The sequence below is a fragment of the Pinus tabuliformis genome, chromosome 7, assembly GCF_031772625.1.
Source record: "Pinus tabuliformis cultivar Carrire ecotype Pingquan chromosome 7, CPIR1, whole genome shotgun sequence".
NCBI classification, from domain to species: Eukaryota; Viridiplantae; Streptophyta; class Pinopsida; order Pinales; family Pinaceae; genus Pinus; species Pinus tabuliformis.
The window spans coordinates 933,371,311-933,395,083 of record NC_142293.1 but is presented as its reverse complement, the minus strand read 5'-3'; the positions used below and the strand labels follow the sequence as shown (position 1 = coordinate 933,395,083).

The 23,773-nt window shown below is 37.5% G+C and overlaps 1 protein-coding gene across 1 annotated transcript; it reads left to right on the top strand.

The window, feature by feature from the left end:
• The first annotated feature begins 3,242 nt into the window (after nucleotides 1–3,242).
• Nucleotides 3,243–7,690, top strand: LOC149250704 (uncharacterized). Its single transcript, XM_089453723.1, has 3 exons — nucleotides 3,243–3,734; nucleotides 3,866–4,127; nucleotides 7,646–7,690. Exons 1-3 carry the CDS (start codon nucleotides 3,607–3,609, stop codon nucleotides 7,688–7,690), a joined length of 435 nt encoding a protein of 144 aa, XP_089309849.1. The 5' UTR covers nucleotides 3,243–3,606.
• Nucleotides 7,691–23,773: the final 16,083 nt, after the last annotated feature.

The following is a 23,773-nucleotide window of genomic DNA, read 5'->3' as shown; positions in this document are numbered from 1 at the left end:
TTTAATAAAGAACAATACATTTCTGTTATTTTTTAGAGCATGCTTACAAGCTTCAATCAAGTTGGTTCCACTTGCATTAGATCACAAAAACATTCTAGTTCATAACAAAAAATACCCCATTCCATTTGCATTTGATTTGGTTAGACATTTTTTTAGATTTACTAGCACACTAGTTCTCGAATTTCTAGATTTTCAACTAGTAATGTTTTTTATTTTTTTGCATGGGTTAACATAGGTCTTTTTGAGTGATTCCACTTGGAATAGGGACCTAAGACATCCTAGTTAATAGCAAAATTTGTCCCATCCCATTTGGATTTGATTTGATTGGTCATTAAACCCTCACCAATTTCATCATTTCACAAGGAAACTTCTCCAAGTTTTTTGAGCAAATCCATCCATCTCCCAACTTTGGTTTTGAGTTCTGAAGTGGTCCTAGGCACTCCCTTGCCTCATTCCATCCACCAACCACCTTCCCTAAGCTTTCCATCACCTTAAACATCCATCCTTTTGCTCTCGGCTATATCCTGTAGGTTTTAAGAGGATCTTGTAGGTTTTTAGTACATCCTGTAGGTTTTCCTGTAGTGGCCTGTTTTGAGGTTGAATTGAGGGAAAACCTTCAGGAAGCCACACAAGGTCACCTAAGGGTCTTCCAAGCCTTCTAACCATCCACCATAATCTCCAAGCCACTTGTCACATCACCAAAAGAGATTAGCTTCCACACTCTCACATGAAAAAAAGACAAAAAGAAAAACAGATTTATTTTATTCATTTACATGCACATCAGTAGAAGGTTTGATGGTTTTTATCTACATGCTTAGGACAGTAGGATTGCATACATATTAACTTAACATTTTTTTGAAGCAAAGCTTCTTAACAGTTAGTTAGAAAATAGTGTGTTCTAACATTTGATTTCAGTCTCTTTTTTTGTACTTTCTTTTTTGCAATAGGTTAAGGTTTCATTTCAAACATTTTATTTTCTGCAATTAGTTTAGGTTTTGGCTCGAGTACATGCACTTCATTACATCATGACCAAAAAAGAAGGCCACATTGTATGCCACACATATAGTGTTGATACCTCTTAAATTTGTACGAACCCCGGGTTGATAGAGTTTGGATCAGTGTTGCACACATCGCGATTAAATCGCGATAAAATCGGAAAATCGCGATTTTTTGAATTTCCCGATTCAAAGCGCGATTTTTATCCAAAAAATCGCCAAATTTTTTTTATAGCGATTTTTTCGATAAAATCGCGATTTTTTCCTTAAAAATCGCCAGAGGCGCGGGCAGCGGGGGTTTTATATGGAAATTCGATTTTTTGTTTATTCATTCAGCAGTCCGCCGCGGAGGAGAAGGAGAAGAAGGGAGGGAGAGGGTTGCCGTCGGTTGTGGGAGCGAATCGAAGCGATTTTAGGAGGAATCCAAGCCAAGATCGCCAATTTGTCCATAAACCAGGTATGTAGATTAATTTTTTTTTGTTTTGGTTCTATAAAAACTTTGTTTTTCATTGTTTTTAAAGAATTTTTGGAAATTTTTCATTGATTTGGGATGGGTTATTTGTTATGACTATGAGAACCAATTTTTGATTTTTATTTTCTCATTTTCTTTAAACATTGTTTATTTTTTTTGATTTTTCATTGTTTTTTGGGTTTAGAAATTGGGATTTTGGAAATAATTAGCTTGTAATTTTGCAAATGCTAAATTGTAATTTGTATTTACTATTATCATTTATGTAATCCTAAATTCCTATTTCCTAATCCTTATTTTTCCATAGGTTTGCAAATTCAAAATTCAAAAACAAACATGCCAAGGAAATTGGATCCTTTCTGGGAATATGGTGACCCTAAAACTCCGAATGATAGACAAAACTTGATTTGCAAGTTGTGTGGAAAGGAAATATTCGGGGGGGTGTACAGGTTGAAGTTCCACCTTGCACAAATCCCTGGACGTGATGTGGGGCCCTGTCTAAAGACAAATGCTGAAATTATCCAAAAAGCCATGAGAGCATTGGGAGAATTAGAGCACACTAGAGACGCCAAAGAAGAACTCAAAAGGCAACTAAGAAGGTCAGTTGAAGGAAGTGGGCCAAGTGGCACAGGTTCTACTGCAGCGTCAGTCAATCCGTTTGCTGCATCATCATATTTTGTTCCTCGAACCACACCTGGTTCACAACCAACTATCGGTTCAATGATGAAAAGAACTGAAAAAGAAAAAGCTGACAAGTTGATGACAAAATTTCTCCTCTGGAGTGATATTCCTTTCAGCATTATAAGGAATAATCCATTTTTCCAACCTACTCTTGATGCTGTTGCCAGTGTTGGCCCGGGGTACAAACTCCCTTCTCTTCATGATTTCAGAGGCCGGCTTCTTCAAGATGAAAAGCGTGACTGCACCCAAAGATTGGAGGATTTTAGGGCATCATGGGCACAAACAGGATGCACTGTTATGTCAGATGGTTGGACTGACCAAAAGGGGAGAACCCTTATAAACTTCTTGGTTAGTTGTCCCTTGGGGACTATGTTTATCAAATCTGTTGATGCAACTCATCAAATCAAAGATGCAAAAAATTTATGTGATTTGCTGGATGTGTTTATTTTGGAGGTGGGTGCAGAAAATGTTGTCCAAGTCATAACGGACAACGCTGCAAATTATGTTGCTGCTGGTAGAATGCTTATGGACAGGCATCCTACTTTATTTTGGACACCTTGTGCTGCCCATTGTATTGATTTGATGTTAGAGGACATAGGGAAAATTCCCTTTGTCAAAGAGGCTGTTGACTCATCAAAAACCATCACAAAATTTATTTACAATCACACATCTGTGCTTAGCTTGATGAGAAAATGCACCAACAACAAAGAGTTGGTGCGCCCCGCCATTACACGGTTTGCGACGAGTTTCATATCTCTTCAATCCCTCTTGAATTCTATGTGGGATTTGAAGAGAATGTTTGTTTCAGAGGAGTGGCGTTCTTCGCCAATGAGCCGCAAACCAGAAGGAGAGGCCGTCTGCAGACTTGTTTCATACCAAGAAGACTTCTGGGCGGGAGTGCAGGAGGTGTGCGCTGTCACTGAACCTTTGGTAAAGGTTCTTCGGTTGGTAGATGGTGAGAAGCCCGCAATGGGCTATTTGTATGAAGCCATGGATAGGGCCAAAGAAGCCATTCGGTCCTACTATGATGACAAGGGAGATGATGGGTTCCAGAGACAAATCCTTCTATGGAACGTCATTGATGAGCGATGGAACAACACACTCCATCGTCCCATTCATGCTGCTGGCCTTTTCCTGAACCCTGCATTTTCTTATGCATGTGGGTTTAATTTTGATGTTGAGGTCGTGGAAGGATTATTAACCTGTGTCCAGAAGATGGTGAGAACTCCAGAAGAACGTATGGAGGTCTCTAGACAAATTGAGCAATATAAGTTGTCAGCTGGCACATTTGGCTTTGAGATGGCTATCAATGATAGGACGGTTAAAATCCCAGGTATTTTTTAGTTTGTAGTATGTACTTTGTAACTTTGTTTCAAATTTCATTGTTTCTTCAAATTCCATTTTTTTCTTATGTTTATTTAAAATTTTCTTTGTAATTTTGTTGTAGACGCATGGTGGAAGATGTATGGTGGCAGAGTACCCCTTTTGCAAAATCTTGCCGTGCGCATCCTCAGCCAAACATGCAGCTCCTCGGGATGTGAGCGCAATTGGAGTGTATTTGAAAAAATACACAACAAGAAGCGCAATAGGTTAACACTTAAACATTTAAAATATTGCAAATTTCCAAATAAATTTTTGAATTCATTAAAGTTTTAAACAATATTTTTTTTATAATATTAATTATTAATTATTAATTTATTATTTCATGAACTTTGTACAGGTTGGAGTCCCATAGACTTAATGACATGGTCTATGTCTACTACAATCTTCGATTGTGGGTGAAACAACTAGAGAAGACACCTGATACGGAAGCCATCTCATTGGATGGGATTGACACCACTGCTGAATGGAGGGTTGAGACCGAGAGGCCTCTCATGGATCCCACTGAGGATTGGTTAGTGCAGGATGAGGGGGAGGAGGAGGAGGAGGAGGAGCAGGAGCAGGAGCAGGAGGAGGAGGAGTTGGAGGAGCAGGAGGAGGAGGTGATGACACCGCCTACCCGGGCTACCCGGGCTACCACTACCACCAGTAGAGGACGTGGTCTCCGTCCACCTCAGCCTCCTGTAGCTGCTACTACTAGTTCTTCAGCTTCTAGAGCACGTCAGACTCCACTGCCATTTCCACCACCACAGGCACCAGCTTCTACATCTAGAGGGAAAGAGAAAGTTGTGCCATTTTCTCGCAAGAGGGGCAGAGGAAATCAATAGGATTAGACTTTCATTTTATTGTATATGACATTATGACATGATGAGATACATTATCATATTTTTTGTTGATATTTTGAGGCTGAGTTGGACTTGGGACTCAGGACTTACTATTCAGGACATGATTCAATGTTATGTGTGATTTTAGCGCTAGAAATGATATTAAACATCTTATATATTAGTTTTTTTATCATATTTATGTGTCAATGTATTTATTTTATGTTGTAGATGGTTTAGATATTAAAAAAATTGAAAAAAATTGAAAAAAAATGAATATTTTTGTGCCAAACGATTTTTTCCCGCTTTTTTCCGATTTTTTCCCGATTTTAACGATTTTTTTTTTTTTTTCCCGGCGCCGATTAAATCCCGATCGCGATGTGTGCAACACTGGTTTGGATAGCCTTGGAAGTTGCAACATTCTTGTTGCAATACCGAGGCTCATCAAATTTTACATCCAAAGTCTATTTTTAATGCAATTTCTTTTGGAAATAACCTATTTTTTCGAGAACTTTTCATTACGAGTGTCAATTTCAGCTTTTGAAGCCCTATTATTTGCATATTTTAATGTGGCCACTCCAAGTGAACTTTTTTCTTAACATTACCAACTACTTCTCATGGAAATCCCAGATAGAGGATATACTAAGAAGTAAAGGATTTTACTGGATTAGATTGGGACAAGAAATCATTAGAGAAATTTTGAGGTCTACAATGGGCCTCATAAAGAATATGATAAAATAATAATGGAAATAATAAAATAAGATTAGATTACTGGTGGGCTCCAGTATTGTAGCAATAATGCTACAACTCCTAGAGCTCCCTTCTTTAATTTTATCAACCCGGTAGTTCGTAACAAACTTGGAAGCGACAGTGCTGTATGCACAAGTACTAGCTCTTGCCGCAGCTGTCACTTGGTCAGCTGGCACAAGTCCGCTAGGAGCTTAAGCCAACTTCTATGAGCTCTTAGAATAAGCTTTTTAATTGATGGATGAAAGCTAACTCGAAAGAAGCTAATCTAATTGCGAAAAGAAACTGAAAGCAAAAAAGAAACGCAAACCCTAGCAAACCCTAATTCTACCAGCTAGTCCTACTGATGCAAAGGAGAGAATGAAAACTACGAAAAGAGATGCCATTACTTCTAGGAAGGTAAAATGCATGTGTCTGAGTTATCACTATCTGAAGAAAACATCTTTTTGTATTTTTGATTAAGTTATTAGAATTATCATGTATGTGCTTTTAACTGGCTTTTCACTGTGCAGGGGTGGATCAAGGAGGAGAACTGCTTGGAAAAGGTTGGGAAGACTCGGAGAGGGTCTAAGGGATCTCTATCATCCTTTCAGAGAGTTTCACAAAGTCAGGATGCCATGCAACCGTGTTTATGAACTTCTACAGGAAGTCTGTAGGGGTTTCTACAGGAAGTTCTGTAATTCTTCTACAGGATGTTTCATGATTGGGTTTTTGACTGATAGGTGAGTGGGAGAGAATGCATGAATGGGTAGGGAGGTAGGGTAGGGGCCTGGAATGACCCAATGACTGAGGGATGAGGTGATGAGAGGGTGTGGAAGTCTAGCTTGCATCAAAGAAGGTTTAGGCAATGGAAAGACAAGAAGGTAGGGTTACGTGGCAAAAGAGTAGATGGGAGATGAGGAAACAAACTTGGTGATGGAGGAGCTGATCTGGACGAGGCTCAGATGAACGAGGAGGTGATGAAGGTGCTCTGCATAGTGTTTACCTGATCAAACCAACTACGTCTTGCATACAATCAAAATATTAGATGATCTATCTAACAGTTTAATGAGATGAGTGAACAACAATCTTATTCATGAAAAGAATCACGTACGGCATGTGAACAAAACATTATCAAAGAGATATAAACGCATGACTAACTCCTACCAATCCATCATAACCATAAAAATCTACTTCAACCATCAAAAGCAACCTAAGTAACAAAGCACGAATTAAATCTAAAGAGCAGACTTTATTTTAAGAATGCAGCGAACACACATAAAGATAAACAAGGGAGGTACTGGGCGCTTGAGATGGGCCCAACCCCAAGAGCTACAGCCTCCCAAGAGAGATTTAGAGCTGGTGCAAAGCTGGATTCATCTTTATTAATCAAGAATGAAGAGTTACATCAAAACTGTCCACAAGGAGAGCTTGAGAATGAGCTGAAAGCAAAGCTAATCTATTGCCTACAAATCGAATTACAAAATGACTACAACAAGGCTATGAAATGACTAACTACTAGCTACTATCTACTGGCTAACTAGCTAACATCCACTGGCTAACCAAAATGAGGCCCTAAGCCTTATTATTTATACAAATTGAGGACCCAACAGTCCTCCTAAACTTTAGGGACTTGGCTGCCCAAAACTTGCAGTTAACAGCAGTCCTACTTGACTTGCTTGGCTTCCCTTGTGCTGATTGATTCGGTGGCCCTTGAACTCTGAGCTGATGGTGGAGAATTCGAGGTAAGGGCCCATAAATGAAGGGGACACCTTCCTACAAATCCTCTCCCTTGTCTTCCCACGAATTTGGCTGCCAAGTGCTCATTAAGACCTTCAATTTTGTCTCCAAATTGACCAAAAAGGCTACACAAAACACCCATTAGACTTGTTGGCATAATGACTAACCAAATTCACTCTATTAACATAAATATAATAAAAAACATGCAATAAACTAATGAGAATGGTGGATTAAGTCAAATTAGGAGGTTGAATGAGCCCAAATAATTGTCCATTTTTGGGGCTCATCATCACCCCCCTACTGAAAGTGTTGCTCATCCTCTGAGCAACCAATCTCTCTCCTCATCTTTGATGGCCCTGGTGACTTCTTTGGCTAACATCTCGGCCGATTCCTCCTTTGGCTTCCCTCTTTTCAAACTTTCTGTAGAAACAGTTCGCTGGCTTCCTGTAGAAACAGTCTGCTAACTTCCTGTAGAACCAATTTTCTCTGACTTTGCGTGCTTGGCTGGGGGTGCCTTCTCCTTGAACTGTGCTGCTGCCTGAAAGCTGACGAATCCAACACAAATGGCAAGTCTAATGTATTATAAAAGCATACAAGTACAATGAACTGCCCGAGAATAGATATTGCATGCCAAAGTTGGATGGGAAAAAGTGTTTCCAGGCCTTTAACTGAATCAAATGGCATTCTTAATCTTGGATTTGAACTCTACTAAGAATTGATAACAGAAGCAGAACAGAACATAAGATAGATCAAGGGCAGAGAAAATATGACTTGCTCACATATCACTGCTATGAATCAACATTTCCCTTCAATCTGAAATTGCTTCAAAACAGGCCAAAAATGAGAATTCCCAAGTTTTGTTTCAAGCTGCTGTATAACCAGGAGTAGAGCAAAACTTCATACCGAATCACACTTTTAAGAATTCTTTCACATGGAATAATCTGGCTATTGCAAAAGACCTTGTGAACCCCTTGGAAAGTATTGAAATAAACAAATCTAACCAGAACAACACCAGAACTTTCCAATTTGTTTCATGGTAGATTCACTTCATGCAAAATCACTGTTTTTCCATTAGTTAACTTTAATTCAAATTTCTGTTCCTAACATGACAATACTTTCCGGCTGCGGCAACTTTCTCTTCTTCATTTGAAGATGTTGAAATAAGTTTTGCTAAACATTTCATATATTTTTCTCCAAGATGTTCTGCTAATTTTCTTTTATCTCTCCATCTTGAGACAAGATAAACAACAGTTTCACAACATAAGCTCGCATTTCAGAGTATGTAGCTTCACAAAAAGGGAAGCAATACTTGAATTGCTCCTCCCTCTCTTAAATTTGTCCTTGCCTCAACAGCCGCTGGTACACAACAAATGGCATGGAATGCTCGAACAATGCTTCCATGTATTGAAGGTGGTGTCAAATTTATTAAAGATAATAGCTGGTATATGATATCATCAGATTCCAATAATGCAGCTGTTGTGTCATTTGTTCTTTGGGGAAATGCTGTAGACATAGCAAGGTTTGCATAGGTATTAGCAGCTTTTTCTCTCAAAGCCAATACAGTTGACAGTGGTGTGCATAAAAGGTCCAAGATGGGTCGGACCACCCCATCTTTGATCATTTGTAAAGCATTCTCAGGTAAACTTGAAAGATTCTGAAGTGCCCCAATGGCTGCTAATTTTGACTTCAAATTAGCATTTGAAATCATTTCAAGAAGTGGAAATACAACTCCCTCTTTGAGCAATGCAGCGTTGTTTTGATCTGTTAAACCTATCTCTGACAACTTACTTGCCATAACAATTTTCATTGTGTCAGACCCTTCTCTCAGGTTCTGTATCAAAGGCTTGAAATAGTTCGCCTGTGCCATTTGCACTACATTATGCTCACTGTATGGGAGATTCTCCAGAACTTCGTTTGCATCCTTAGCAGCTTTAGGATTGTCACTATTTGACATTGTTACAAGGAGGAGGATACAACCTTGTACCTTGCCAATCTGTTCACACACAACCATATCCTTTGAAAGCTCTAAAAGCAATTCCACGGCTTTCATACCCTCTGCAATATCACGTGCAAGTGAACGAACAATAAAATCAATAGCATGATCCACCTCAGCTATTTTCACCTTTCTTCAAGCTCCAAACTTGATGAAGAAAAACTGAGGCTTCTCTGCTCTGGAAGACTCTGCTGTATTTTCCTGTAAAACGTCTTCCTGTAGAATGCTAGCCGGATGCCATAGGATGTCTCTGCGCCTCTGCACGATCTTGGTATGCGGAAGAATTTTGAACAGGCCAAAAAAAAATCAGCGAAGGATGATAGGTTAAGCTGATTGTGGAAGCAGAGGATGTATACTTCAGTTTAACATGATGCAAGTGCAAGTTGACTAACAGTTTATGAATTTCAGCTGAGCGCTCATTAATTTCTGCGTGATTGTTTTGGAGTGAGGTGGCAAAGACGTGTGCTGGCCCATGCAACTGTTGTGCTATCATGAACTGCAGTGGTTAACTGTGTGTTCTCTGCCTGTAATCTCATCCATCAGTTGCATTGGAGTTTAGACTACCCACACTATCCGTGTTTTTTTAAATTTCACGTGCATGACTAACCCATGCATGCTGCGTGACTTTCTCGTGAGTGCTAGAGAACTGGGTGTCTTGCTACATTCATGGCTTAATTTCACCATTTCATTCGTTCATGCAATGCTTAGACTAGATTCATGCAATAGATGAACAAGGTTTAGTCACGTACTTGAAGTCAAACGACTGCTTGTGAAGCTTTTTGCTGCTGCATGCTCATGTTCTGCTGCTGCATGCTTGGATCCTTTGGTTGCATGAGGGCTTGGCTGATGATTTTTGATTGCTTTTCCTTGTGCAGGTGTCCTCTGACCAGATCTAAGTTGCATGCATTTGTTTCCACGTTCAAATCTGCACCTTCAAGCTGCTGCTGCTGCAATGTCACAGAACCAGAACTTGTTTTCGCCATTTCTCCCAAAGGGTAAAGCGGATTGATCTGAAACTTGCTGAGCATGTTTCTATCATCATGATGCATCTCCCATAGCAAAATCGTGATCAATGGATGCACGGATTTCGAGAAAAATGGAAAATCGTTGAAGATTTCAGAGATCGATTTCTCGGAAACCGTGCATCGGAATCGACTGAAACTGCTTGGGTAGGTTACCATCACTCATACAGGTTTTGAAACGGATGCACGGTTATGGAGAAAATGCAAAAATGGCTGATGGTGATGGAGGCTGATTTCTTGGAAACCATGCACCGGAATTGGCTGAAACTGCTCAAGCATGTTTCCATCACCCTTGTACAATTCCCCATAAAACGGTTTGTCAAATGGATGTATGGTTTTCAAGTTATGGCAAAAACAAATTTTGTTCTATGGATTTTTGCCTCAAGGCTTTTTGCAAATGTTTGCATGGAAGGAAAAACTGAGCTTGGGCTGTGATGCAGGTATGGAGATGATGGAGGAGGAGTTGGAAGATTGCATGAGGACTTCTGAACCCTTGAGGAAGCTACCATGTTCGCCAAACCACTTTTTGAAATACATGTCTAGTTTCCCACAATTTCTACAGGAAGTTCCTGTAGAAGCACAATGAGAAGCACAAGGAGGTGGCAAAAAAATGATGGATAAAGGCAAGGGATGGACACACAAGTGCTTGTAGGCCTAATCAACAGATTCCCACCATTAGATTCACTTTTGAAATTGGATTTGGCTCGTCCAAAGGTTCTACAGGATGTTTCCTGTAGAAATACAGAGCTTCCTGTAGAAGGCACAAGAAAAATTCCTTTGATCTTGATTTGAGTGCTCCTCTTGTCATGAAACGTCCTTCTTGCAACCTGCAATTAGCCAATGGAAATTAGTTTTATTTTTATTTTTATTTTTCTCTTTTTTTTTGAAAAACAATTAGGGCGCCTCATGGAGGTTTTCAACCTAATTGCCTACCCTGAGCGCCTCCAATGAAGGTTTTCACCCAGGGATCTTATTCCCTTATTATTTTCTCTTCTTTCCAACCCATTGACCGCCTCATGGGGGTTTTCAATCAATGAGCCAATCTAAGGCGCCTCCGAGGGGGTTTTCACCTTAGATTTTTATTCTTTTTTTTTTTTTTTTTGTTTACCCTACCCTACTTGAAAAACAAAATCATTTTCAAGTATAAGAATACTTCCAATGGAGCCATGTGCACATCGAGATTAGAGAAAAAATGATGTGAAGGCTCGAAATGCATGCTTGGACAACTATCCAGATCTCAGAGACCAAATGATCTGGCGTTGAAGGGATCAAACAAAGCTGAGGAAGAGAGTGCCGCTGCAACTTAGTGACCCTCTGAAACCATATCTCAATATAGCTTTGATATCCTTGGTTCTTTTGCTGATCTGGATCATTCTTCATGTCACCTTCTAACATGACCTTCTCATCTTCATCTTTTTGCTGATCTTTCTCTTGAGTACATGGAGGATTTGATGATAACCATGAGGGAACTCTCTCGATCTCTGATTCTGATCTCTTCTCTTCATCAAGTGCAGCCCATGGTTCTTTGATCTCCTCTTTTGAATCTTCTTTTGATGGATGTGATCCTTCAATGCTTTCAAGATGATCTCTTTTTTGCAATGCTTTTCCTGAGCTATGGTGAAGATCATTGAGCTCACGAGGAATCATTTGCACATGTTGTGCCTCAGCTTTGGAATTGGGTTGAGCTACTCCATTGTATGGCTTTGGAAATGGTACGGGTAGTTGAGTGGAGGTGTGAAATTGAGATGGAGATGGATGGCAGTGTGGTTGGGTAGGCATTTGGGGTTGCCTTGGTGGAGGAGGAGGCGATGGTTGTGGATGAATAGGTGGTGGAGGAAAATAAGCGGAAGGGGTGTTGGATTGGGGCCTCCACCCCTGATGAGGTGCATTCCAGTGAGGCTGTGGCTGAGCATAAGAGTGAAACAAATGAGCAGTTGGTTGGGCATAATATGGATCTGTGAAGGAACAAGGAGGAGGTGTGAACCAGGAAGGATGAGCAGGGGGACCCCAAGAAGGCATGAAAGTGGCTTGATAGGGGTCATAATAGGTCTCGGATGTCCCTTGCAGTTCCCACTGATAAGATCTAGGTCCATGTGGCCTCTTTTGGTTCATATAATAGAGTGATTCAGTGGCTCCTTTTTCTCTTTGATATGCAACTTTAAGTCCAGGCAAGGAAGGGCACTGATTCGTAGGATGGTATTCTTCACAGACAAAACACACTTCTAGGGAGTGCATTGGACATTCGTTCCTAGGATGCTTTCTAGTGCACCTAGGACAAAAGATGACCAAAGCCCTCTTGGCTTCCTCTTGCTTCTTTTGGATCCACAGGGTATCCAATTGCATGGCAAGAAACTGCCTCATATCACTCTTGAAATCTTCTATCTGATCTTCAAATTCGTCTTTGGACAAGGGACTGCTCCCAACATTTCTGCTTGTAGCCATTTGCTCCAAAGGAATGGTTTCTTCTTCTTCTCCCCTAGAGGTTCTTTAAATATGTCTTGTTGGCCACTTAGGGGTTCTTCTCTCACAGCCATCGAAGAAGAGAGAAGGTTGGCTGTGTGAAGCAGTGGGGGTGTTGTGCAATCATTTTTCTGAGCTATCTCTACTCCTACAAGGCATGAAAAGAAATCTTTTTGGTTGATTTTTGTATTTTTCTTCTTGTACCTGCAAAACTGAAATAGATTGAACTGCAACTAACTATCTTGCTAAAATGAAAATGCGGAATTGAAATGAAAGCATGAAAGGACTAATCTATTTTGCTCAAATGAAATTGCAGGAATGAAATGCTAGTCTACGCTTGCGGAATTGAAATGCTAATCTACGCTTGCAGAAATGAAATTGTGGAATTGAAATGCTAATCTATGAAAGCAGGAAATGCTAATCTACTTTTGCATAAATGAAATTGCATAATGGAAATGAAATAAACTACTTAGCAGAAGATTGTAGTGGAAAATAGAAGAAAAGTGGCAATCACCAATACTCTGACGCTTCCCCGGCAACGACGCCAAAAAGATGGTGGGCTCCAGTATTGTAGCAATAATGCTACAACTCCTAGAACTCCCTTCTTTAATTTTATCAACCCGGTAGTTCGTAACAAACTTGGAAGCGACGGTGCTGTATGCACAAGTACTAGCTCTTGCCGCAGCTGTCACTTGGTCAGTTGGCACAAGTCCGCTAGGAGCTTAAGCCAACTTCTATGAGCTCTTAGAAGAATCTTTTTAATTGATGGATGAAAGCTAACTCGAAAGAAGCTAATCTAATTGCGAAAAGAAACTGAAAGCCAAAAAGAAACGCAAACCCTAGCAAACCCTAATTCTACCAGCTAGTCCTACTGATGCAAAGGAGAGAATGCAAACTACGAAAAGAGATGCCATTACTTCTAGGAAGGTAAAATGCATGTGTCTAAGTTATCACTATCTGAAGAAAATATCTTTTTGTATTTTTGATTAAGTTATTAGAATTATCATGCATGTGCTTTTAACTGGCTTTTCATTGTGCAGGGGTGGATCAAGGAAGAGAACTGCTTGGAAAAGGTTGGGAAGACTCGAAGAGGGTCTAAGGGATCCCTATCATCCTTTTAGAGAGTTTCACAAAGTCAGGATGCCATGCAACCGTGTTTATGAACTTCTACAGGAAGGTTGCAGGGGTTTCTACAGGAAGTTCTGTAATTCTTCTACAGGATGTTTCGTGATTGGGTTTTTGACTGATAGGTGAGTGGGAGAGAATGCATGAATGGGTAGGGAGGTAGGGTAGGGGCCTGGAATGACCCAATTGCTGAGGGATGAGGTGATGAGAGGGTGTGGAAGTCTAGCTTGCATCAAAGAAGGTTTAGGCAATGGAAAGGCAAGAAGGTAGGGTTACGTGGCAAAAGAGCAGAGGGGAGATGAGGAAACAGACTTGGTGATGGAGGAGATGATCTGGACGAGGCTCAGATGAACGAGGAGGTGATGAAGGTGCCCTGCATAGTGTTTACCTGATCAAACCAACTACGTCTTGCATACAATCAAAATATTAGATGATCTATCTAACAGTTTAATGAGATCAGTGAACAACAACCTTATTCATGAAAAGAATCACGTACGGCATGTGAAAAAAACATTATCAAAGAGATATAAACGCATGACTAACTCCTACCAATCCATCCTAAACATAAAAAGCTACTTCAACCATCCAAAGCAACCTAAGTAACAAAGCACGAATTAAATGTAAAGAGCAGACTTTATTTTAAGAATGCAGCGAACACACATAAAGATAAACAAGGGAGGTACTGGGCGCTTGAGATGGGCCCAACCCCAAGAGCTACAGCCTCCCAAGAGAGATTTAGAGCTGGTGCAAATATGGATTCATCTTTATTAATCAAGAATGAAGAGTTACATCAAAACTGTCCACAAGGAGAGCTTGAGAATGAGCTGAAAGCAAAGCTAATCTATTGCCTACAAATCGAATTACAAAATGACTACAACAAGGCTATGAAATGACTAACTACTAGCTACTATCTACTGGCTAACTAGCTAACATCCACTGGCTAACCAAAATGAGGCCCTAAGCCTTCTTATTTATACAAATTGAGGACCCAACAGTCCTCCTAAACTTTAGGGACTCGGCTGCCCAAAACTTGGAGTTAACAGCAGTCCTACTTGACTTGCTTGGCTGCCCTTGTGCTGATTGATTCGGTGGCCCTTGAACTCTGAGCTGATGGTGGAGAATTTGAGATAAGGGCCCATAAATGAAGGGGACACCTTCCTACAAATCCTCTCCCTTGTCTTCCCACGAATTTGGCTGCCAAGTGCTCATTAAGACCTTCAATTTTGTCTCCAAATTGACCAAAAAGGCTACACAAAACACCCATTAGACTTGTTGGCATAATGACTAACCAAATTCACTCTATTAACATAAATATAATAAAAAACATGCAATAAACTAATGAGAATGGTGGATTAAGTCAAATTAGGAGGTTGAATGAGCCCAAATAATTGTCCATTTTTGGGGCTCATCAATTACCTCATCAAGTTTTGAAGGGAAAAAAGATTTTTTTTTTTTCAACTCATAATTTCAACTTATCTCCCTATGATTTTACTCAAATTTCAAGCAGGAGTACTTATTGGATGCGAAATTTAATTTTGCATCCAAGGAGTATACCCATGTTGCATATTTTTGATGGACTCTACAATATGAAAAATCTGAAATATATGAAAAATGTTATAGCAATCACACTTTTCATGTATTTCACATTTTTCATGTAGTAGGGTCCATTGGAAGTATGCACCATGGGTACTCTTTGAATGCAAAATTAAATTATGCATTTAACGAGTGCACCTGCTTGAAATTTGAGTAAAATCATAGGGAGATAAGTTGAAAATATGAGTTGAAAAAATAGTTTTATTATTATTATTATTTTTTTTTTATCTTTTTTCTTTTTACTCAAAAAATGGTGAATCATCCCCCATGGTTGGCATCATCACATTAAATCCTATTGGTTCTTATAAAGTTGATTTTTGTTGCACATTTTTGTTTTGAGGCCCATTTTTGACTTCAAAATTTCTATAATGGCCTCCCACTATGCTAATAAGATTAGAGCCATATGGGATACAAGGAATGATAGAGCATATGGATTAATAAAAATGCCCATTTCTCCTAATTTGCGATCTAATATTCAAGGAATTGATGATTTGAATGAAGTTTGGAAAAAGTTGAAAAGATATTTGGTGAACTAATATTGTTAGATCTCATAAGCTTGAAAATCAGATCATGAATTTAAGTCCTAATCATTTCTCTTGCATTGAATATTATGTATCGAAGTTCAAACCCTTATTCATTTATTTTTAAATTTTCAAGTCGAACTAAAGAATGAATGTCGTATATATTTTATTCTTTCCAAGCTTAGTTCTACATATTCTATTTTTGTATCCACATTTTATGCCACTAAAGAAGCTTTGGGGGATGCCTACCTAAAATGTTCTCTTGAATCTTTTTGTGACTCTTTGATTATAGAACAAGACAAGATCTTGCATATTGGAGCGATTAACATTACAGGTAGATATAAATAGACTTTAGTGGCCCAAGAGAAGGGATAAAACCAAGCATATAAAGAAACACCATTTTCACAACAATAAGCAAAATAAGTGGTCTCAAACCCTCTCAACCAACCTCTACTCCTAATAGTGAGAAATAACCAAAATCAAAGAGTAAGAAGACTAATACACATTGCAATTGTTGTGGGAAACGTTGACATGTGGATTATAAATATTAAAAAAAAAAGGAGGCTTTAGAAGTAGCAACGAAGAAACACTACATCAATCTTGATTCTTCTTCTAACACTTATGCTCAGTGACATGCACTTTCTGTTGAAAAACCAAGTGTAGTAGGTTTAGGTTTGATTTCTCTTAACTTGATAATTAGTTGTGAATGTTTAATGTCTTCTTATTAATTTTTAGGTGTTATTTATCAAGAAATTATATAAATGTTCAGTCTTTCAAGAAAAAGCAAAGGGACAAGAGAAAAAGAACTAGGCTCCAAGTTAGGGCAAAACCTCACAAGGTGGGGGAACCCAACAATCCTTATCTTATAGAATCCTTAGAGGCCATGAAAATAACATCAAAACATCACTTAGATCCTCTCCAAGGGATCTATAACTAATTAGGTGGTATATGGATTCCATTCAAATGTTTTAACCATCCAATTGGCTTTAGGGGGTCATAGTTGGACCTTAGCACCATCAAGAGGTTTTGTGTAGTACACATGGCAGTTTGAGCTTTGATAATGGTGAGGGAAGAAACATAAGGTGCGTAAGTCCTATTTGAATCTTCTTTAGACCAAGCTTCATGAAGTATTCTTTGGATAACAACACGAGATCTCTTTAGTGATCTTTGGCCTTTATGTGGAACTATTGGTGCCACTAGATGTTTTTCATGGTAAGAATCAGACTTGGGGTTTGTGCCATGGCTATGGGAGGAAAGAAAAGGAACCATGTCATAAATGAAGCTTTTCCTACCCAAGGTTTCTGAACCATCATTTAAACAAAGACACCATCTCTTTAGGGGTTCTTTGGGCTTCAGTTGGGATATGGGCGTCTTTAGGAGTTTTTTAACATCACATATGCGAGTAAGTCCTTGTAACATGGTTGAGGGAGGAAAACAAAATGAGGCCATAAACAATATTCTTAAGCTCGAGAGTTGGGCCTCAAAAGACTACATACATCATCTTTAAGGGGTCTTTGGCATGCAATTGGGATATAGGTAACATTAGGATGTTTTCTACATCAAGTTTGTGAGTAAGGGCTTGTGACATGTCCATGGGACATAAAAAAGGGCCTAAGACTCTAAATAATTTTTTTTTATTGGATTTGATGGCGAGGAACAAGGCTTACAACTAGGAATATGAGTATGGATTCACCAATAAGAATGGGTCTTAGTGACTTTATTGCGGTTAAAGGAGGAAAAAAGGGCCTAGGTCCTAACCAAAGCTTCTTGGATTCAATAGCCATGAAAAAGGCCTCAAACCACCGCAAAAACCATATTTTAAGGATCTTTGACCTCTAGGTGGTGTATGATCACCGTTCATATATTTTACACATCAAAATTAGTCCTTGAGGCCTCTAGATTGGATCACAATGCCATTAGGGGTTTTTAATGCTAGGTATGGAACTTGGGGCCTTAATTATTATCAAGGAATGGACAAAAGGTTATTAGGCCCTATTTGAATATTCTCAATATCAAGCTTCATTAATTAGTTTTTGAATAACCACCTTAGACATTTGTATGGGATATTTTCCTTTGACTAAAAATATGGGTGCTATCAATATGTTTTGTACAATAAAAATGTTAGGATATTTAGACACTTAGGAGTTAGTTAATTCAACTTGGTCTAATGTGTCTATTAGGTAAAAATGTCCTTTTTTAGTATGCATTAGTTGCCTTGTAATTTGATTGTCACGATGTGTTCTAGACATAGAGTGATTCAATGACCCATATTCTCCTCAATACTAACAACTATTTTTTGCAGCTTAATACCCGATTGATCCATGATGTCTATTTAAAGTGCATGGAGGGTCACGACCAATGATTGATTTTGAGAACTCTCTTATGTTTGTTTTTGTTTTAATTATTATCTTGCATTAATCAAATTTTATCAAGTGGCCGTTTTGGCGGGGATCGTGGACTGTTTCCCTCTTAGAGGGTTTTAACCACATAAATACACTGACATTATGACCTTTTATCTAGTTGTGTGAGTGGTTATTGAATGTGTTTGTAATGTATGGAATACCCTATTTACCTGAACATGGTATCATAGCCCTTTTAAAGAATTAATCCTATTGGTGATCGAGATATTAAGTTCGTGTTACCACATTTCCAAGATCTGCTATTTTTGTACCATTTTGGCTCGAACATAATTTTCCATTATGTTTAGAATCTTGTTTTCAACTAAGAATGCCTTTCATTTCATATGAAAAGTTGTCGATTTTCCCGAGATACAACAATTTTCGTCAGATCCAAAGGTATACAATTTTAATACACTTTTTTTATTTTTATTTTTATTTTTTACAGAATTTCTATTTTAGTTTTCTATTTATATTCCCAGTTTTCTATTCTTTCTAGTATGCTTATGCCCTTTGCCTAGTGCTTTGTGTGATCTTGGAAAATAAAAAAACATAGTTGAAGGTGTTTTCTTAACTGTGTGTGCTCTTTTCCATGTGCTCTATGTGATCTCGATAAATCAGAATCAATGAGAAATCTTTCATTTCTTTGGTAAACTAACTAAGGTCCATACCCATGGTTCTCGAGATTTGAGATTATTATTCCTTTTATTATTTGAATTGATGTTTGTTTTCAAATCAATACATTTTTTTTGGCAAAAACACACTTCAAGGAACAACAACAACAATGCCACCCTCTTTCACTACTATTGTTATGTTTTTTGCACTATCTTACTTGGTTAAAAATGATCGTATTTAGTAAGAGTTATTGAGTTGTTGTTGTTGTTGTTTTTTTTTTTTTTTTTTTTTGTAAGGCTGGGGTGGGACTCTCCGATATACATGTCCATTATGTACCTCTCTACGGGGACAGGGTAGCCCAGGATTTGAACCCAAGACTTCCGGTTCGGTGAGACTTCATTTCCACGGCCCTTGCCGCTTGAGCCACCCCATGTGGACTTTTTTTCTTTGTTTTGAAATTATCCATACAAACTTAATTTATTTCATAACTTTATTGTAAAGTGTATTTCACTTGTAATATTAAAGTGAATTGCTTTTGTTTTTTTTTTAGTTTTTAGTTTTTTTATATATGAAATTCCTCTCATTTATAAATTAACTTCATTATACAAGTGATTTTCACTTATTTTATGAAGCGAGTCATTTAATAACGTAATTTATTTGTAAAGTGAACTTATAGGCAAAGTTAACAAGGGAAAACATTTTTTATTTTTCATCAACATCCATTACCATGTGGGCCACCTTCTATTTATCATGTGGCTCTTTGTTACCATTAATGCTTTTTAAGAAAGGGCATAAATTTCACATCCAAAGTCCGTTTTTAATGCAATTTCTTTTTGAAATAGCCTATTTTTTCGAGAACTTTTCATTAAGACTGTCAATTTAAGCTTTTGAAGCCCTATTATCTACATATTTTAATGTGGCCACTCCAAGTGAACTTTTTTCTTACCATTACCAACTACTTCTCATGGAAATCTGAGATAGAGGATATTCTAAGAAGGATTGTCCCAGATTAGCTTGGGACAAGAAATCATTAGAGAAATTTTGAGGTCTAAAATGGGCCTCATAAGGAATATGATAAAATAATACTGGAAATAATAAAATAAGATTAGATTACTTCATCAAGTTTTGGAGGGAATATATATATATATATATATATATTCTCAACTCATAATTTCAACTTATCTCCCTATGATTTTACTCAAAGTTCAAGCAGGAGTACTCGTTAGACGCGGAATTTAATTTTGCATCTAAGGAGTACGCATCTTGCATACTTTTGATGGACTTTACTACACTAAAAATCTGAAATACATGAAAAATGTTATCGCAATTATAGTTTTCATGTATTTCATATTTTTGATGTAATAGGGTCCATTGGAAGTATGCACCATGGGTAATCTTTGGATGCAAAATTAAATTATGCATCCAACGAGTGCTCATGCTCGAAATTTGAGTAAAATCGTAGGGAGATAAGTTGAAAATACGAGTTGAAAAAGTAGTTTTATGTTTTTTAATCTTTTTACCTTTTTACTCTAAAAGCGCTGAGTCATCCCCCATGGTTGACATCATCATATTGAATCCTGTTGTTTCTTATAAAGTTGATTTTTGTTGCACATTTTTGTTTTGAGGCCCATTTTTGACTTCAAAATTTCTCTAATGGCCTCCCACTATGCTAATAAGCTTAGAGCCAAATGGGATAAAAGGAATGACAGAGCACATGGATTAATCAGAATGCCCATTTCTCCTAATTTGCGATCTAATATTCAAGGAATTGATGATTTGAATGAAGTTTGGAAAAATTTGAAAAAGATATTTGGTGAACCTAATATTATTAGATCTCATAAGCTTGAAAATTAGATCATGAATTTAAGTCCTAATTATTTCTCTTGCATTGAAGATTATGTATCTAAGTTCAAACCCTTATTCATTTACTTTTAGTTCTCAAGTAGAACTAAAAATGAATGTTGAATATACATTATTTTTTCCAAGCTTAGTTCTACATATCTATTTTTTGTATCTACATTTTATGCCACTAAAGAAGCTTTGGGGATGCATACCAAAAACGTTTTCTTGAATCTTTTTGTGACTCTTTGATCATAGAACAAGACAAGATCTTGCATATTGAAGTGATTAACATTACAGATAGATCTAAATAGACTTTATTGGCCCAAGAGAAGTGATAAAACCAAACATATAAAGAAAGAACATTTTCACAACAATAAGCAAAATAAGTGGTGTCAAACCCTCTCAACCAACCTCTACTCCTAATAGTGAGAAATGACCAAAATCAAAGAGTAAGAAGACTAATACTCATTGCAATTATTGTGGGAAAGATTGACATGTGGATTATAAATGTTTTAAAAAAATGGAGGCTTTAGAAGTAGCAATGAAGAAACACTACATCAATATTGATTCTTCTACTAACACTTCTTCTCACTGAGATACACTCTTTGTTGAAAAACCAAGCGTAGTAGGTTTAGGCTTGATTTCTCTTAACTTGATAATTAGTTGTGAATGTTTAATGCCTTCTTATTAATTTTTAGGTGTTCTTCATCAAACAATTATATAAATGTTCAATCTTTCAAGAAAAAAGAAAGAGACAAGAGACACAAAAATTAGGCTCCAAGTTAGGGAAAAACCCGACAAGGGGGGAAAACCCAACAATTCTTCTCTTATAGAATCAAATCAAAATGAGATATCCAAGACCAAAACCAGGACCCAACACTACCACCAAAATTTCAAGTCTAACCTTCCTCCAAGTCACCTCCAAATCTGGTAAACTCTTGTCAAAGTCAAACAATGGTCAAACTGTTCAAATCTGGTTAACACTGTGAAATTTTAGACTTGCAGTGGGAGGCCGAAATTTGGCCTTGTGGTAGCCTTAGAAAATTTGACCATTTTCATAAAAATCATAGTCACATGTGCAAGTTTCTCCAAGGTCAAAATTTTGGTCAAACTTGGAATTTTTCTTCTTGCTTTTAACTTCATCCTTCTCCTCTTTTTTGACTCCTCTTCTTCACTAATTTCAAATATATCTTCTTGGTTGAATGGATGATCTTCAATTGGATCGAAGTTTCCTTGAATATATAGTTATCTAGGAGGTCATATAGGTGGCTCTTGGAGGCCTAGACCAACTTGTTCCAAGGAGGGTCGATTTTTACTAATTTGGTGGAATTTGACTTAACATAAATTTATTTTTATTTGCTTTACAATAGTCCAAATGGGACTTGAATCAAATACATTTTATTTTTGACTCATAATAATTCTTTTTGACTCTTTGACTCTTTAAGCATGAAGAACATGCTTTGACCAAAAATAAAATAATAATAATGAATATAATAAACATATTAATGATAAAAACTACATTTTATTACATTATGAAGACCGACACTAGTTACATTTTCAACACTCTCTACTTTTAGTTTGGCCTTCAATGCAACCTCTACTTCTTCTTCTAATGAGTGACATTGATTATGGAGTATATTATCATATGGCTAAGGATAAAACCATTTTTTTCTTTTCTTAATGATTGTAATGCTAAAAAATATTTGTTGGTGATAATATATTTCTTAGTGTTGTAGGGTTTGGAATAGTGCAAGTAGATAATGGTCATTTCAATGGTGGATTGTGTGTTCCAAGTCTTTCCTATAGCCTTCTATTAGTATATCAGATCATTTATTCAAGTGAAGGTAAACCAATAGAGTTTTGCCTCACGGAGTTGTAATTAAGGATTTAAAATATTCTAGGCATATTCTTGCCACTCAAATAGTTGATGATATTATCTGATTATACAAGTTTGGCAACTTTGTTTTGTTGCCTTTTTCCTTAGTTTTTATTGCTCATAGTGATAACTTGAAAAAAATTTGGCATGCACAATTTGGTCATCTAAATTATCGTTCATTGTAGCAACTACGTAATAAAAATATAGTGACTGTTCTTCCTCTCCTTTCTTGCAAAGATGGTGTTTGTGTCGGTTGTGTTCTCGACAAACTTCATCCAGACAATTTTGACCAATGTGCCTCTTGGCATGCCTCAACCCCTTCACAAATTGTTCACATTGATTTGTGTGGTTCACTTTTTCTCCTTGTTTCTTTAGGTTCAAGTACTTCTTAACATTCATTAATGACTTCTCCAGATGCGCTTGGGTTTATTTCTTAAAACTTAATGGTGAAGTTTTTGAATTTTTCTTGGCCTATAAGGCCCTCCTAGAAAAACAAGTTGGACATCAACTATAAAGGTTCAAAATAGATAGTGGAGGTGAATATGTCAATAATAAATTCACAACTTAGTGCACTACACAGGGCCTTCAAATGCAACATATTGTACCATATACACTATAACAAAATGGTGTTGTTGAAAGAAATAACCGTACATTAAAGGAATTGGCTAATTTAATGATTCAATCTAAGGGGTTGAGTCTTCATTACTGGGAAGGAGCAATCAACTATTCAAATTACATTATAAATCACACTCCCACAAAGGCTTTAAGCAATATAATAACATTGAAAGAAGCATAGACTAATTTTAAGCCAGATGTAAGCGACTTCCATATCTTTGATAGTGTAGAATGAACTCACATTCCTGATGGAAAAAGGAATTTTGTAGCTTAAAATTGAGAAGTGTATTTTTGTTGGATATTCTGAAGATGGAAAAGGTTATAGATTTCTTCAACCTCACTCCATTGAAATAATAATTAAAAAATATGTTAAATTTGATGAAAATATCTTGGCATGTGAGCCTAATTTGAATCACTGTTTCCTCTTTGACTTGTAAGCCATCTTTAGCATTTGTGCCACATTCTCTCCCTGTTCTAGTTTCTTCTTCAAATGATGACACTTAGAATGAAAATCCACTTTTTTTGTTCATATTACTCTAGGTGAGTCCATTGAACATGAATTTGCGCCAACACCACAACTTATCAAATGGGTTCGTTCAATATGTGAAGTAGCAAGTGACCTTGCTGGTGGTCCTACAAATAAATATCATACTCGTTCGCAGTTGCAATGAGCCTCCTTTCTTTTGGCTTAAGTCTTAGAGATTCATTATCTAGAAACATCTGCAGAAACTTCAGACCATCTAGATTGGGGAATAACAATGAATGAAGAATTTCATTCCTTGATGGAGAATGATACTTGGGAACTTGTACCTCTTCCAAAAGGAAGAAAGATTGTCAAATGTAAATGGGTATACAAAAATAAGCACGCATTCGATGGAAAGGCTGAAAGTCATAAGGGTTGAT